The 17,959-nt window shown below is 43.6% G+C and overlaps 1 protein-coding gene across 1 annotated transcript in view; it reads right to left on the bottom strand.

Moving 5' to 3' along the window:
• The window catches only part of SEPTIN12 (septin 12), a 65,091-nt gene that overhangs the window by 29,021 nt on the left and 18,111 nt on the right, over positions 1-17,959 (bottom strand). The window contains exon 2 of the mRNA XM_069984304.1: positions 4,175-5,728. Coding sequence (XP_069840405.1) covers positions 4,175-5,728 — 1,554 coding nt within the window. The remainder of the gene's footprint in view (positions 1-4,174; positions 5,729-17,959) is intronic.

Raw genomic sequence — 17,959 nt, 5'->3', positions numbered from 1 at the left:
GTATACTAAGAAACAACAGGTGAAAACTGCCCCCTATGTACATGAATATAACTACTATAAAACTGCCTCCTATATACAAGAATACAACTACTATAATATCCATCCAGTAGAGAAAAAGAGCTAGCACTCACCATCTGCTGCAAACATAGTCCATTTTATTTCGTCCTGACGAAACGTGCCGTGTGCACGTGAAACAGCCTGTCGCACCTGCCTCTACCTCCCTCCTCATTCACATGCTAAATTGAACCCTGAATAAAATGGACTATGTTTGCAACAGATGGTGAGTGCTAGCTCTTTTTCTCTACTGGATGGATATGCTATGTCTTATTTACAGCTATATGCACCACCTGGCTGCGCTACTGCCTAGATGTCCTCAGCTGAACTGTCCTAGCCTATGAGTTTATGTTAGCCATATATGAACATTGGTGCTAGCTCTTGCTTCTATTGGATCTGTTTTATAACTACTATACATACACAAAATTTTGATGTTTTTTATGCAGCCAAGAGGCACTAGTGTCAGCCATAGGTGTGAGGTGCAGCGCTCTTTTTGTTCCCTGAGCCATAACTACTATAATACTGCTCCCTATATACAAGAATATAACTACTATAATACTGCTCCCTATATACAGGAATATAACTACTATAATACTACCCCTTATATACAGGAATATAACTACTATAATACTGCTCCTATATACAGGGAATATAACTACTATAATACTGCTCCCTATATACAAGAATATAACTACTATAATACTGCCCCCTATATACAGGAATATAACTACTATAATACTGCTCCTATATACAGGGATATAACTACTATAATACTGCTCCTATATACAAGAATATAACTACTATAATACTGCTCCTATATACAGAGAATATAACTACTATAATACTGCTCCCTATATACAAGAATATAACTACTATAATACTGCTCCTATATACAGGGATATAACTACTATAATACTGCTCCCTATATACAGGAATATAAATACTATTGTTAAAAAGAGAAACTCTCTGGATTATGAGGCTAGATGCCACTGGGCCTTGCGGCCTTAACGAGAGAAATGACTACAATACCTTATTGTAATGTTACTTACATTATTACCTGCTTTGTAACTTTATTGTTCTGTTTTTGTAACTTTATTGTTTCACTTGTACTTATGCACCTCCCCCTTACGTACACGCTGTTCCTAGCCAGACGAAGCGCCGTAGCAGGCGCAAAACATTGTTGCTCCTGTGAACACACCTGCGTTTCCATCTCCCCTCTCCCCGCAGCACTTGGTTCTGATGTACCCGTAAATAAACCACCAGCATCTGTGAAGTCGGTGAGTGCGAGATTCTCTGTCTTTTTGTTCCCTATAACTACTATAATACTGCTCCTTATATACAAGAATATAACTGCTATAATACTGCTCCCTATATACAGGAATATAACTACTATAATACTGCTCCTATATACAAGAATATAACTACTATAATACTGCTCCCTATATACAGGAATATAACTACTATAATACTGCTACTATATACAGAAATATAACTACTATAATACTGCTCCTATATACAGGAATATAACTACTAGAATCATACTCCTATATACAAGACTATAACTACTATAATACTGCCCCCTATATACAAGAATATAACTACTATAGTACTGCTCCTATATACAGGAATATAACTACTATAATACTGCTCCTATATACAAGTATATAACTACAATAATACTGTTCCCTATATACAAGTATATAACTACTATAATACTGCCCCTATATACAAGTATATAACTACTATAATACTGATCCTATATACAAGAATATAACTACTATAATACTGCTCCTATATACAGGGATATAACTACTATAATACTGCTCCTTTATACAAGAATATAACTACTATAATACTGCTCCTATATACAAAAATATAACTACTATAATACTGCTCCTATATACAAGAATATAACTACTATAATACTGCTATATACAAGAATATAACTACTATAATACTGCTTCTATATACAGAAATATAACTACTATAATACTGCTCCTATATACAAGAATATAACTACTATAATACTGCTCCTATATACAAGAATATAACTACTATAATACTGCTCCTATATACTACAATATAACTACTATAATGTGTTTTTGGGTCAGGTCCTGTGGCATGGGGGTCGCAGGGCCGTCCCATGGCCCCCGTTCCCTGGCTGTGCACGCCTGCGGGGTTGGTGGCCACTGACTGGCACGGTGTGGACTTAGTGTAGGGACCCATGTGTATCAGATACCGGCACGAGGTACATGGGGCAGTATGGCTTGATCAATTCATACACAAAATTCTGATGTGTTTTTTATTTAGCCAAGGGGCACTAGTATCAGCCATGGGTGTGATGTGCAGCACTCTGTTTCTTCCCTGAACCGCATAACTACTATAATACTGCTCCTATGTACAGGAATATAACTACTATAATACTGCTCCTATATACTACAATATAACTACTATCATACTTGCGTCCTTGCTATTACTCCGCCCCTTCCCAGTGTATTGATCACTTTTACACCATCCGTTCCTGTAACTTTTAATATTTATTACGGGTAGAGGGGCTGGAATGAAGGGGTCAGGGGGTGACGTTTGCAAAAGGTTAGATTTTTCCAGTATGCAGTAGGTGTTTTCCCAGAATGCTTTGTGCTGCGTTGGGGACAATACCTGGGTAACATACAATAAGCGGTGGCACTGTTTGTACAGCTGCATCGGGTGTTGGGGACTTTAAATAAACAGCTAAATCCTTTGTGATAATAAACAGTGGACTGTGTATAATGGCCGGTGCACTCTCACTGACTGGGCCGTCACCGATATATTGATCAGTTATTGCTTTATAGTATTTGTAAAAGTGGTGCAATGGGGCTACCCTGTATATTAACTACTATAGGATACTTTGGATTTACCCATATACTGACACCATGTCAGGAAGAGGACCACTTAAAGGATTTCACCATTAGGTTACATAATGTTTAATGGGTCTCTCAAATCAAGACAACAAGGCACAAATAGAACCTCACCCATATATACTTTGGGCGTTGTCTAGGTACTTAAATGCCACACGACTATATAAGTGCCTGGAGGAGGGAGTAAATTGTTGGGGCTATGGGGCCATTGGCAAGAGGGTTATGAATGCTTTAGACCTAGAACCTATGGCGACTATAGGACTATCCCACCCATGCATCTGAGAGAACCCACCTATCATGATGCCCAGTGGTGGATGTCCCTTTAACTGGTTTCAGTTAAAGGGGACACCACTAGTCCCAGCCATCGTTGGGCCTTATAGCTTTTGGGTATACCCAGATACTATAGGATGGGCCCTATTTGCCAATGTACTATAGATCCACCAATAGTGGACTGGTCTACTTCCCACCAAGTCACTGATGTCCCCACTCCCTGGACATAATACAGCCCTATAACATCTTTGAGGTAGGTGACTCTCTGAGTACTCAGCCGCACTGCCCTCTACCCCACTCCTCCTATGCATTCTTCCCCCTTTTCCCCATAAGCCCAGGAGACAATCTGAAGCAAGGGATGCCGTCTTGTGCCAAGCCAGAAGAAGAGGGGAGGGGGCGAGATAGATGAGCAGGAGAAATACCTCACCCTCCCTTCTCCAAAACTGGGAGAGTCGCCAGCAGTTGTTCTCCAAATAAGCAGGTCTGGGCTTGCCCCCCCTCTTCTTTCAACCCACCATGAAACCCCCCCCCCTTTTCTCTTGTCAATTTTTAAAGGAACCTTCTAAGCTACTTTAGAGTAATAAGAGGGGTCACTAGAGTTTATTCCTACAGCCAAGATTGTTAAAGGCCACTTGGAACATTGGTCAGTCATTGGTCGGTCAGTCATAATCGGAGGTGCTGATGGGCGATGAGGTCACCTCCGAGTGCCGTGACTCACTTCTGGAATTATTTTCTGCTTCATAGTAAAAATCACACTCTGTGCTATATACTGGTGCCAGATAGCCTGTATATATCCCACAACACATAATAGTACTATTCATGAAGAAGGGAGATGGTGTAAGACATCGGAAACCTCAGGACTGTACAAGCACCCTCAGTAATGTCTTCACATTCTCACCCTACTACTAATGGACCATTGTCCACTACTATACTTAGTAGAATACTTTTCTTACCTTCTAATATGGAATCTGTGATGTCTAATTTTTGTTCCAGTGACTTCTGCGGAACACCTTCTTCTTTACACGACACAATTACCGGGGCCTCAGGTACCTTAGAACTCTTGGGTTCTCTGCGAAGGCAATGGTTAATAGGAGGGACTCCATTCCTGGACTCTTCTACAAGCCTTTGGTTTTGCAGGCCATCATGCATATAAGGAATGGAAGTCACATGTCCATTTCCTTGTATCCTACTCGAAAAGGAGGACTTTTCTTGAGCCACTGTTTCTTGTACATTCTTTATAAGATCGGCTACACGACCGGCTGACTTTTCAATGACCATGTCCTCTCTAGCATACCGATCTTGTAGAATATCAATATCGCCTTTGTTAAAGGAGTTGGCCCTCTGCATCATGGATCTGAGCCTCTCCGTTGATGAATTTATCTCGGAAGGCTTCACATGGTTGACATGGTTTGTTTCTTGGACATATTCCTGTTGAGGTGCTGGTACCCTTCCACTAGGTATGCTCTGTGGTTGACTCTTGAAGGCCACTTCGGTCTTTTCTTTGGCTGAATGAGAGGACACACCAGGTGTCGAGGAGTGGAGGTTGACTCTTAGTTGAGTTCGTGGCAATGGTCTATTCAGATGCTCTGGACCAGAACCATTAGATCTTCCTATAGAACTCTGCAGAGACATTGGGAACTTCTGAAGAGTAGCTGGTTGGACAGGCCCAAAAACTGGTGGAGGAGAGGGTGAGGAGGTCAAGCTGCAGTTGAGAGGTGTGCATTCAGTAGGTGGTGATGAGGATGAAGAAGAGGAAAATGAAGGCTCACGACTGATTGATGTAGCATTCCTGGAGAGAGGACGTTTGTAATCTGGTGATGGTGAACTCCATCCTTCAGATGGTGGATATCCAGCATCTGGAGAAGGAACCAGGTCAGGGATCGGGTCTTCAGCAATATGAAGATCTAGAGCTGGCAAAGAGCCATGGTTTTTGGAAGCCACTGGCACCAGACGAACTCCAGAACGCTCAATCTCTGAATGAAACACATTTCCATGAGAGGAGAATTTTTTTAGGACTGGGCTGGTTACACTTGAGATTGTCATCCCGGAGCCTACTGAGGTCTGTGTAGGACGGAGTGATTGGAAAGGTTTAGCAGGAAGTGGACACTCAAGACTGGAGGTGGAGCTGTGGAGGCTCTCGCTGTCACTGCCCTGTCCAGAAGAAGAAAAGCCGCTGGGATGGAGTCGTGTTTGGAAAGAAGAAACACGGGTGAGCCCCTGCCCTGCCGTCCCATTGGCTTTAGCCATCTGCATGGTCCCACGGTTAAAGGAGAGGCTGCTGGTGATCCTGGATTTAAGGACAGGACTCTGGGACGGACTACAACTGGAACTGATACGGATACGAGACTGATAAAGCGGCTGGTGAGATCCCGTAGATATCTGGCTGTCCCCATTGATCGTTCGCGTCACAGGAGGTTGACTTGGACTGAAGGGAGATGCAAGTGGAGACGTTGAGGAAAACACAGGAGTGTCATCGATATCCTCCATGTCAAAGGATCTCTTCAGAGCTGTGGAGAGAATGAAAAATTGGTTAAGATATCATAAAGATTCACAGGCATGGTAATACAAAATTCATTAGAATGGTACAATCTCCCAATAAATAGCATGGGTGTAACTTCTGGGAAAAAAAGAACATTTTCATCAGCTGCTTTAGTGGTGCTCTACTGACCTTGATGTACATCTGGCCTTACATCCACAGCTGCATTCACAATCCTGCTGGTTTCCTTTTAGTCTTTTGGCCAAAACTGTAGGAACTTTACAGCTATCTAATATGTATATGATGTACAGGATGATGGGTATATGGGGAATCGTACTAAGATGAAAGGGTTTTAATGTCAATACAGTGCTGACAGATCTCACACGGCAACCATCAGAAGTGTGAATGCAGCTCGAGATGTGTACAAGATGCATAAATAGAAGTAGATGGAAAGAAGTACTGATCCTTCTAGCTCGAGATTTAGCATGATCCATCACCAGATACAACATACACCTTAGACTAAAGTAGTCCGGACTCTCTAAAGTTGCCAATGTATGGTTGCCTCCTACTCTTTACCTTACTTGAACTCTAATATGGCTGATTCTGCTCACTTCTACTGCCAGGGAGCCAGGTGGCCAGTGTACAAGTTAGGTCGTTGGCTCATCCCACCGAAATCAAGTTCTAATACCTTTGCTGGTTGACCAGAAATTTGACATGGGGTATAGTGACTCTCTCGTTCACCACATTGTAATCTGGTCATAATCTAGAATTAAAATTAAAGGTTTCATCTTGGGTCAAGAAGTCCAAGATGATGGACCTTTGGATACTTTGTAATTTTGGATACACATGAACCTCACAAGACCAAAAGTCAATGGGATCAGATCACTGAAGGTGTCACTCATCTTCCTTGTGACTTTATTTGGACTTTAGAAGCTTCTTCAGTGTTGTAGCCATCACAGGCCACGTCCACAATACCGACAGGTTTATCACCCGGAGACGGAGCAACGTAAGGACAAGACTGCAATGATAAAGACAAGAAAAGGAGCGCTCCTACTTGGAGAAGATGATGATCAGGCTCCATGTGGGCCATACCAGGCCGATCCATATACGGTGCTATGCTACAGGGGGACGGCAGCCAAAATCCTGACTTAATAACTTTGTAACTCTGAACTCCCAGAAAACCCACAATATCCTTTATCCATTAAAGGTAGGAACAATGGGGGTCTGTGCTGGAGGAATGTGGAAGCCGCCGCCGCACAGCTGTACTGCACATATGTCTGTCAGCCTCCCGTCACCGCTCCTTCATAGAGATGTTGTGTCTTCTGTATAAATAGATCATGGCCCCCAGAGCCGGGACACGGTGTGCTGGATCAGGGCTTGTAAGGAATCGGGGGTGGATTTACATTACAATAGGTTTCCAATATACTTTATGCTTCACTCCATAGATTTCTGCCTGCCGTCAATGTTCTTTACTAACATAATTTTAGACCCTGCACTTCTCACAGCTGAGGGTTTGTTACTATTGTTTATGAGTATAATGTACACTCTGGGAAGCTTTTCAGCAGGGCAGTGAGGGCGGATTGATGGACAGCTCCTGGCGGTATGATGGATCTGTGACAGTGAACATCTCCTTGCTTTGGCCTCCCGGGGGGGTCAGGACTTGGGGCAGGTATAGGTACATATCTGATGAGATGACATGTATTTCACTAAACTCTGCTCCCCCCCTAGGCTCCCAGGGATGATGGAGGAGGTCATGTGCAAACATGTGAGATGGGCCTCATTGCCTCCACTGCAGAAGCTGACAGATATCTGCTCACAGGTGATATATATATATGCACACACATCAGCGCCACTTGTCTATAGAGTATATACTATCTGTCATATACCACATACATTACAAACCAAGTATAAGAACTTGGAACTATACAGGATCTCTGCGTCCCTCGGTGCTTCTCTGCGTTTCCTCACTTCGTAATTCTGTCGCTAACCTTCCATAGGATCACCACACGTGTCCTGACATACTCTGTGCTGTTGGCACCCTATGTATCTCTTTCCTACCTTTATTATACAGTTTCTATCCTTCCACAGCATCAGCATGATGTCCTGAAACGCTCTGTGCTGCTGTGGACCCTGCTTCTTTCACTTTGTAACTCTCAGTCTGTGCTCTCTCTTTCCTTTTCTCCCTTTATTATACAGTTTCTATCTCTCTATAGCGTCAGCATAACCCTCTGTTACTGCCTTTTACAATAATTCTTAGACGAGAGCTGGGGGCGCTGTTGCATTGAGGTCTATGAAAAACACTGCGGCAGCATTGGTGAAAAGTGGTACTACAGGCGAGAAAAGTTCTAAGCCATGTAAAAACTTTAAGGGTATAAACCCACACACCGTATACGCAGCGTATTTACTGCTGTGATACGCAGCAAATACGCAACAGATTAGATCTAAATAACTGTACACAGCATCAAATCTGCACCATCAAATCTGCTGCATATAAGGTGTGTGTGTTTGTACCCTAAAAGGATTGTCTTGCCCCATGAGGCCAGTATGTTCTAACCTAGGAATGGGGAACTTCAGCTGGTGCAAAACTACAATTCCCATCGTGCCTGGACAGCCAAAGCTTTAGCATGATAGAAATTGTAGTTTTGCACCAGCTGGTGGGCCAAAGGTTCCCCATCCCTGTTCTAATCCCACAATCTCCATATCTGCTACAGCTACATGAGAAATAATTGTTCACCTTCCTGCTAATCAATACCCTGATAACCAAGGATATCCCATATCTTCTCCTCTATTGTCATGATCAATGGTGTTTTTGCTGAGACGCCAAAGGTTAAGTGAAATCCCTCTAATCTTAAATGGTAGAAAAGATGCCCAGAAGAAAATCATAATCTTCACTATAGAGACTTCCATTTGCCTCCAGACATAAAAGGAACAAAAAACAAAACAAAACACAAGAGGAACTAAACAATTACAACAATTGTGCCTAAAAATGTCTACCCCTAGGGCACCGAAACATATGGCTGCCAGGACCCAGGTCCTCAGATTCAGACAGCCATGTTAGGGTTACCACAGAAGGATCACGTGTGCTATTAACCCCGTAATCTTAAAAAAAAAAAAAAAAAACACGTAATCTATATACCTTACATATACCCTTCATATGGTGGTCTATTGTTTATTCACATTCTTTACAGGTGTGGACTAGAAGATATACAAACATATGGCTAGGACCCGCAAACTATTTTTGGGTCCATATTGCCTGGTTTTGTCCATCTTTTACACTGTCCATAGTTTTGCCATTCGGATATGATGTGGACAGTGAGGTAACACCCTCTACAGTAAGGGCCCTATTCCACGGGACGATTTTCGTTCAGATTATCGTTAAATCGTTCGAATCTAAACGATAATCGTTCGTTTGAATAGCAGTTAACGATTAACAACCGAACGAGATATCGTTGATCGTTTAATAAGACCTGGACCTATTTTTATCGTTGCTCGTTCGCAAATCGTTCGCATTGAATAAGAAGTCGTTCGGTCGTACGCAGTAGTGACTAACCCAATAGCGACGACAAGACGACCGCAAGAACGATCATAGGTAACGATTATTGTTCCATGTAAATGGGTGAACCATTTCAGGTCTTTCGCAATAGCGGCCGTTAAGATTGTTTATAGTTAATGATTATGCGAACGATAATCGTCCCGTGGAATAGGGCCCTAAGTTTGCATTATGTGTGTAATTAACCTCTTAATCTCTCAATGGTTGAAAAAGAAAAAAAGAAAAAAAAAAAAAACATCGTCAATATACCTTACCCGCAAATGCCAGACATACGGTGAGTGTGTCCTGTAAGAGATTGATTTTCTTATATATGAATGTTATCTATGTTCTTTACAGCTCTAGCTTAAACTATACAAAAATTTAAAGGGGAACCATGAGCAGGATGGACGAATCTAATCTCCTGCTATGTCCCTATAGCATAGAAGGAAGGTATGTCTCTTACCTTCCTCCTCTGTGCCAGTCCATTGCAGTTAATAGGTTGTTCCGGTAAGACTGTTAAGAGCACTGCCCGCCTCCATAGCGCCAATCTGACCTGCCTCCAGCTGACCACCTCCATTGGCTATAGTTAAAGAAGGGGCAGGCTGGCCGGGGGCAGATCAGCACTATGGGGCAGGGCAGTGCTCTTAACGGTCTTACCGGACCAGGGAGTAACCTACTACCTGCAGCTAAATGGTGCCAAGGTTGAAGGTAAGAGACATATCTTCCTCCTGTGCAATAGGGACATATTAGCAGGGTAGTCCCCAAACTCTTTCTGGGTCCATAATAAATTATTTTGGATACCTTACGGGCTGACCCTGTCTAACATGATGTGGGCACTCTGCGTAGAGTTTGGATTACGTAGGTCATTAAGTTCTTCATCTCTCAATGGTTTAGGCAAAAAAAGCGTCGTCAATATACCTTACATCCATATACCACTCATATAGTGAGTGCATCCTGGCAGGGCTGTTGTTTCCCCTATATATCAATGTTATCTGCATTACTTATAGGTAGAGACTATAGGATGCCCAAACTAATGGCTAGAACCCCAAGTAGGATCCCCTAAACCAGTCCTGACATGATGTGGGACTCTTCACGAAGTTCATATACGTTTCATATGCCTTTATTAGGCTTACCTCAAATACTCAAAAAGTTCAGGAAACACAGGCCCTAGACCATCTCAAGGATCATGAGTTTGACTCATTTGGGCTTAAAGGGATAGTTCATAACAAAAAAAAAATCAAATCAACTGGTGTCAGAAAGTGCCAGAAATTAGTAATTTACTTCTATAGAAAAAAAAAATCTCCAGTCTTCCAATACTTATCAGCTGCTGTATGTCCTGCAGGGAGTGGTGTATTCCTTCCAGTCTGGAGAGCAGGAGAGGTTTTCTATGGGGATTTGCTGCTGCTCTGGAAAGTTCTTGACATGGACAGAGGTGGCAAAAAAAGCACACTGTGTCAGACTGGAAAGAATACACAACTTCCTGCAGAACATACAGCAGCTGATAAGTACTGGAAGACTGGAGATTTTTTTTTATTTTTTTTTTTAATAGAAGTAAAATACATATCTATATAACTTTCAGGCACCAGAAATAAATTTGGTGAACAACCCCTTTAAGATGTAAATGGCCCCAGGAAATGGGACAAGTGGCCCTCTCGTCATCTGCCATGGGTAATGGCAGCACAAAGAGGAGCAGCGTCCCGGGATGACCCTTTTAGCCCCACTTACGGCTTGTGAAGAGAGGAAGTGAATTAGGGCTGTGTCTGCTGCTGTCTGTGCAGGATCACTTTCTAGCTCCACACTCAAGGAGAATCTCCAGAGCTGACATCCAACTTATCCCCTACTTCCTGAGAGAGGACTGGAGAGCAGACCTCCTGTCAGAGGGGAGCCATGCCTTACATTACACCCAGAGGATAATGGGAGATAATCCCTTATCATCTGTCCCCATCCATTTCCTAGACAACAGGAACTAGAGCTGCGGGAATTCGGAAAAAAAAGGGAACGAACTGACGCGTTTCGGTCTGATGGTGGAGAGATCACCCTATGACGGGGATGGGGAATCTTGGGCCCTCCAGCTATTGCAAAACTACAACTCTCATCATGCCTGGACAGCCGAAGGCTGTCCAGGCATGATGGGAGTTGTAGTTTTGCAACAGTTGGAGGGCCGAAGGTTCCCTATCCTGTCCCTATGACAATAATTAGGGTCCTGTCACTTTAAAGAGGTTATTCACCCCCCCAAAAATCAACTGTTGCCAGAAAGTGACAGAGATTTGAAATTTACTTCTATTAAAAAAAAAAAAAATCTCGTCTTCCAGTACTTATCAGCTGCTGTATGTCCTGCAGGAAGTGTTGTATTCTTTTCAGTCAGGAGAGCAGGAGAGGTTTTTTTTATAGGGATTTTCTACTTCTCTGGACAGTTCCTGACATGGACAGAGGTGGCAGCAAAGAGCAATGTGTCAGACTGGGGAGAATGCACCACTTCTTGTAGAACATACAGCAGCTGATAAGACTGGAGATTTTTTAATGGAAGTAAATTACAAATTTCAGCCACTTTCTGGCACCAGTTGATGTGAATGAGATTTTTTTTTTGGTGAACAACCCCTTTAAATGTCCCTGCTTTCCATATGTTGTAGATGAAAGGCCCTGCTGTAACAGGATGATGTGATTGATATCGCTTGTGGTCACGATAAGCGGCGCAGCATCCGTCTGATGGACCGCCGTGATAATATGCGGTTTATAATTTGTCATTTTGTAGTAAGACAAGCAGACATTACATTACATTCCCACAGGTCTGTACTATATCAGCCTGGGAGGAGACTGTATCACACTGGAATGGCTTAGATACACAGCTCAGAGGATAAAAGTGTCACCGCTCAACACATGGCATCACACATCAAAGGATTAGATACACAGCTCAGCAGACAGTATCATACATATAAGGCTTAGATACTCCTGGCTCAGAAGACAGTGTCACACATGATAGGCTTAGATACACAGCTCAGCAGACAGTATAATATGAGAAATTTAGAGACACATATAATGCTGTGACACAGTATATGCTTAGCTACATGAGCTAAGAAGACTGTATCACACATGGCAGATTTAGATACCCTGGCATAGTAGGTAGTATTCCACATGGTGGTCCTAGGTGCAGTCGCCCATTTTACAATATAATACATGATAATCTTAGATACACTGGCCTTACAGATAATAGGCTTAGATACAGTAGCTCAGAAGACCATATCACACAGTTCGCATACAAAGACCCAGCACACACTGTCACACAAACCAGGCTTATTAGATACACCATCTTAGGAGTGTATCACACATGACATGCTTAGATACACTTGCTTAAAAGGGGCACTCCAGTGAAAATCATTTTCTTTCATATCAACTGGTGACAGAAAGTTATATAGATTTGTAATTTACTTCTATTTAAAAATATCATATAGAGATAGATATATCAGAAGAGAGTATCACACTGGTCAGTCCTGTTAGATACACCAGCTCAGAAGAGAGTATCACACTGGTCAGTCCTGTTAGATACACCAGCTCAGCAGAGAGTATCACACTGGTCAGGCCTGTTAGATACACCAGCTCAGAAGAGAGTATCACACTGGTCAGTCTTGTTAGATACGCCATCTCAGCAGACAGTATCACACTGGTCAGGCCTGTTAGATACACCATCTCAGCAATGAGTATCACACTGGTCAGGCCTGTTAGATACACCAGCTCAGAAGAGAGTATCACACTGGTCAGGCTTGTTAGATACACCATCTCAGAAGTGAGTATCACACTGGTCAGGCTTGTTAGATACACCATCTCAGAAGTGAGTATCACACTGGTCAGGCTTGTTAGATACACCATCTCAGCAGAGAGTATCACACTGGTCAGGCCTGTTAGATACACCATCTCAGCAGAGAGTATCACACTGGTCAGGCCTGTTAGATACACCAGCTCAGAAGAGAGTATCACACTGGTCAGGCCTGTTAGATACACCAGCTCAGAAGAGAGTGTTACACTGGTCAGGCCTGTTAGATACACCAGCTCAGCAGACAGTATCACACTGGTCAGGCCTGTTAGATACACCAGCTCAGCAGACAGTATCACACTGGTCAGGCCTGTTAGATACACCAGCTCAGCAGACAGTATCACACTGGTCAGGCCTGTTAGATACACCAGCTCGGAAGAGAGTGTTACACTGGTCAGGCCTGTTAGATACACCAGCTCAGCAGACAGTATCACAATGGTCAGGCCTGTTAGATACACCATCTCAGAAGAGAGTATCACACTGGTCAGGCCTGTTAGATACACCAGCTCAGCAGAGAGTATCACATTGGTCAGGCCTGTTAGATACACCATCTCAGAAGTGAGTATCACACTGGTCAGGCTTGTTAGATACACCATCTCAGCAGAGAGTATCACACTGGTCAGGCCTGTTAGATACACCAGCTCAGCAGAGAGTATCACATATGACAAGCTTAGATACACAGGGTGTGCAGTGCTCCGGGCTGTTATCTGAGCCGGCCTGTATCTATACTTGTTTGGAGGATGAGGGGTGTTGTGTCCATTTGCTGCTGTGACCTCATCTTCCTCCTCCTCCTCACCATCTGTTCCCTGCTCTCACTCAGATCTTATCTGGAGGTTTCTCAGAAGGGGTTTATTTCCCAGCTAATTGTTTATCTGGAGACTTTCCCCCCCTGATCCCCCCAGAGAGAAGAAGAGGAAGAAAAACATTGTCACATTGTGACCGCAGCATCATGGTGATCACTGGGGACACTTAAAGGGGGCGTCCAGCCTGGACAATGGATGGGGGGCTCTGCTGCTGGGAGCCCCCATAATGTGTGTGTGTGTGTGTGTGAGACATCTGGAAGGGTTTAGCACCAGGATGTGCCCTGATGAGCCCCAGGGGGTGGTAAGAGAGGGGCGGAGGTGTCTGGGTGAGATGTCACTTAGCAGTTCATTAACCTCCTTAATTTAGTTATGGCTACAGAATCCTTTTAATGGAGATCCAGCATTAACTGCAGCCTATGCTCCAGAGCTGCACTTCTGCAGTCACCCCTGTTAAATACCTACCTGTCTTTTGTCACTTGTCGGACGTACAGTCATCATAACCCCCCTTTATAATCCACCAGTAATTGTGAGCTATGATAGTCATGATATGAGCAGGCCTAAAAGAAGGGGGAGGTGGGGTCCCTGCACAACTGAAAGTTGCCCCCCATCTTATTCCCATCATGTAAGTCAGTGTAATGCCCCCCCCCCCCCCAATCATAGTCACATCATGTAAGTCAGTGTATTGTCCCCCCATCATAGTCCCATCATGTAAGTCAGTGTAATGTCCCCATCATAGTCGCATCATGTAAGTCAGTGTATTGTCCCCCCAATCATAGTCCCATCATGTAAGTCAGTGTAATGTCCCCATCATAGTCCCATCATGTAAGTCAGTGTAATGTCCCCATCATAGTCCCATCATGTAAGTCAGTGTAATGTCCCCCATCATAGTCCCATCATGTAAGTCAGTGTAATGTCCCCATCATAGTCCCATCATGTAAGCCAGTGTAATGTCCCCCCATCATAGTCCCATCATGTAAGTCTGTGTATTGTCCCCATCATAGTCCCATCATGTAAGTCAGTGTAATGTCCCCCCATCATAGTCCCATCATGTAAGTCTGTGTATTGTCCCCATCATAGTCCCATCATGTAAGCCAGTGTAATGTCCTCCATCATAGTCCCATCATGTAAGTCAGTGTAATGTCCTCCATCATAGTCCCATCATGTAAGTCAGTGTAATGTCCCCCATCATAGTCCCATCATGTAAGTCTGTGTATTGTCCCCATCATAGTCCCATCATGTAAGTCAGTGTAATGTCCCCCATCATAGTCCCATCTTTGTGCCACTACTGTAATGAAGTCTGACCGTCCACATGTCCTTCTGACCTACTGTATACTGTCTATAATTGGATAAATATAGCCGGTGAGGTAATGAGATCTGGATTTCCTATGCTTATTTACTGCTCCCACCTGTGGTTTGGGCTTTGGTGCATTTTCCGCCGGTCTAAAAATAATATTTTTATTATTCATGAAAGACATGGTATCTAAAATAGGGAGCGTTAACACGTTCTGGGCTCGTGAGGACATCTGCGTGGCCTGAAATATCCCCGCCTGGGGCATAATGCTGCGGCCTGGAATATAGATGAGGCTTTCGTTATACTCCTATGGGCAGAGAAGTAAGAGAAGAGGTAGAGTGCACCACCAGGACCCCCGACAACTACAGATAGGTGATACCCCTAAAGGTGGCCATACCATTCATGGGGGAAGAGAAGGAGGAGAGAATTGTGGGTAACCTCCTAGGGACATACTGCCATGATGACCCATTATAAATGAGTATCCATAGCAACCAGACTGTCAGACAAGTATTAAGCTCAGGGTTGGGTGCCCTTGTGGTGGGGAGACGTGGCTTGGTGGTAGACACACCATATTTTTCCTTTTTCTGCATTATTAATCAGCTTTTTAGGCCCCATTGAGACCCATGAGAGCTCCAGGGAGGGAGGAATGGTTGAGGGCCCAGGCGGCCCACACACTTGTTGACACAAGCCCACTCACATCAGCCTCTTAGGAAACTAGATGATTACCTGGAATTCCACAGAGCAGCCCCTCATAATCACCTCGGAAGGAGTGGGAGGGGGAGAGGGTCAGAGGTGATCGACCTCGGATGGGACCAAAAGTATAGGGAAGAGATGGCGGGCAATTATTGTTGTTTAAAGGGCCAGCCTACTATATAATAAAAACTGGCAAAGGCAAATACCCTCTACTTAGATACACCAGCTGACTTAGATACACCAGCTGAGATTATATCATGTGTGATAGGCTTATGTATCATTGCACTTGAAAGGCTTAAAGGGGTTATCCCAAGATTTTATCATATAACTTCTCCGCAAAGAAGGTGAAAAGTGTCTGATGGGCAGGGGCTCATCGCCTATTCTGGGGACTGGTCATAAAGTGTAATTTTAGTATAATCCCTTTAAATACATTGCCTCAGCAGATAGTATCACATCGGATAGGTTAAGATACAGAAGCTCAGCACATGTTTAGCAGGCAGTATCAAACATGACAGGATTAGATGCAACAGCTCTGCAGACAGTATCACACATGATTGCAGTGTATCAAACATGATAGGATTAGATACTGCAGATGTTATCACAAGTATTAGACTTGGATACAATAGCCCTGCAGTGAGTATCAGATGTGACAGACTTGGATACAGTAGCTCAGGAGACAATAGCACATGAGGAGTTTAGATACACATGTCCAGCAGTCAGTGTCACACAGGTTACACTGTCTTAGGTATAGTGATGTAGTAGACAATATGTGACATGACAGGCTTAGATACAGCAGCTCAGTAAGCAGTATCACATGTGTTATATGTGGTCATATACCTTATTTGGCTGGTAGCTGTTACTCCAATACATGTGAACACTCCACTATGCTGAGCGTGCATGTATTCACCATAGGGAGAGGGACGTAAGCCAATACTGGAGAAGGTCAGGAGGCCGCTATTCACATTAGATGTAATGTGTACGGCCGGTGAGCACACGTGTGCCCTCCTCTACTGTATGATATGTGATACGTAGGAGGACATGGGACAACTGTCAGGGACTGAGTGATTTACGGGCGATGGGGAGATGCATATCTGTAGCAGGAGCCATTTTATCCACACATGCCATTCATTACTGGCGAATGATTACATCCGTGTACACAGGCTCTGACAGGTCTCAAGAAAATGCCGCTCTACAACTCCTGTAGAACTACAAATCTCAGCAAGCTGGACCTTATAGGGGAGACCTGAAGCCAGAAGCACTGGGGAGGGACAATTAGCAAAATGGTGGCATTTCAAGGAGAAATCCAGGATGGCAGAGAACCCCGATAAATTTTAATTTTGAAGTCCGACATTGAAGCAAAAACTTTTATACTTGACCCCCTTGGCGTCTGCGGGGAAATTATTAGGAGCGCAGCTGCAGGACTCTAACTTGACCCATCTAACCTCCCAGCCACTTCATAAATAACTTACGGCCATCTCCGACAAGCTGGTGCAAATGAATTGGGGACGTCAGCTGTAAAGGGAAAAGGCTTGAGGTATGGCGTTTAATTACGACTTCTCAACACCGATAATTATAGTCCAGCGCTTAAGAGGTCAAACATGGAAGTGGCCATAATAGAGGGGAGGGGGAGGGGAGAGCTATATGAGAGGTAAACAGGATGCCATAAAACCCTTCCTAGATTGTTGTCCATGGTACATTCCAACTTTACTGGGGGTCCTAAGACAATCTGACGCCTTTAGGGCCTTAAAAGTGCATTAGTGCTGACATATACTGTGTATCGGCCCTTTAAGATTATGATGACACCAAACACTTGTTGAGTAAAGTCACATGACACCATAATGGCCTCACTTTCTCCTATTTCACTGCTAAAGCTACCTTGTGTTAATGGGCCTTTACACAGGCCGACTAGTAGCCAGGAGTGTTCTGATAATCTGGTAAAAGTTACATTGATTGACCGAGGGGCGTGAAAATGCCAGATTTATCGCTATCGGCCGCACATCTTTCCGTGTAAACAGGGTTATGTGTGCCTGATAACGATAAAGGGAAACTGACAGCACGGATATGTATACATAGATATGTCTATGTCTATATATATCTATGTGCTGTCAGTCTCCAGATCACAAGCAGTGTATACTTAC

The sequence above is a fragment of the Dendropsophus ebraccatus genome, chromosome 9 (genome assembly GCF_027789765.1).
Source record: "Dendropsophus ebraccatus isolate aDenEbr1 chromosome 9, aDenEbr1.pat, whole genome shotgun sequence".
NCBI classification, from domain to species: domain Eukaryota; kingdom Metazoa; phylum Chordata; class Amphibia; order Anura; family Hylidae; genus Dendropsophus; species Dendropsophus ebraccatus.
This window is presented reverse-complemented; position numbering and strand designations above follow the sequence as displayed.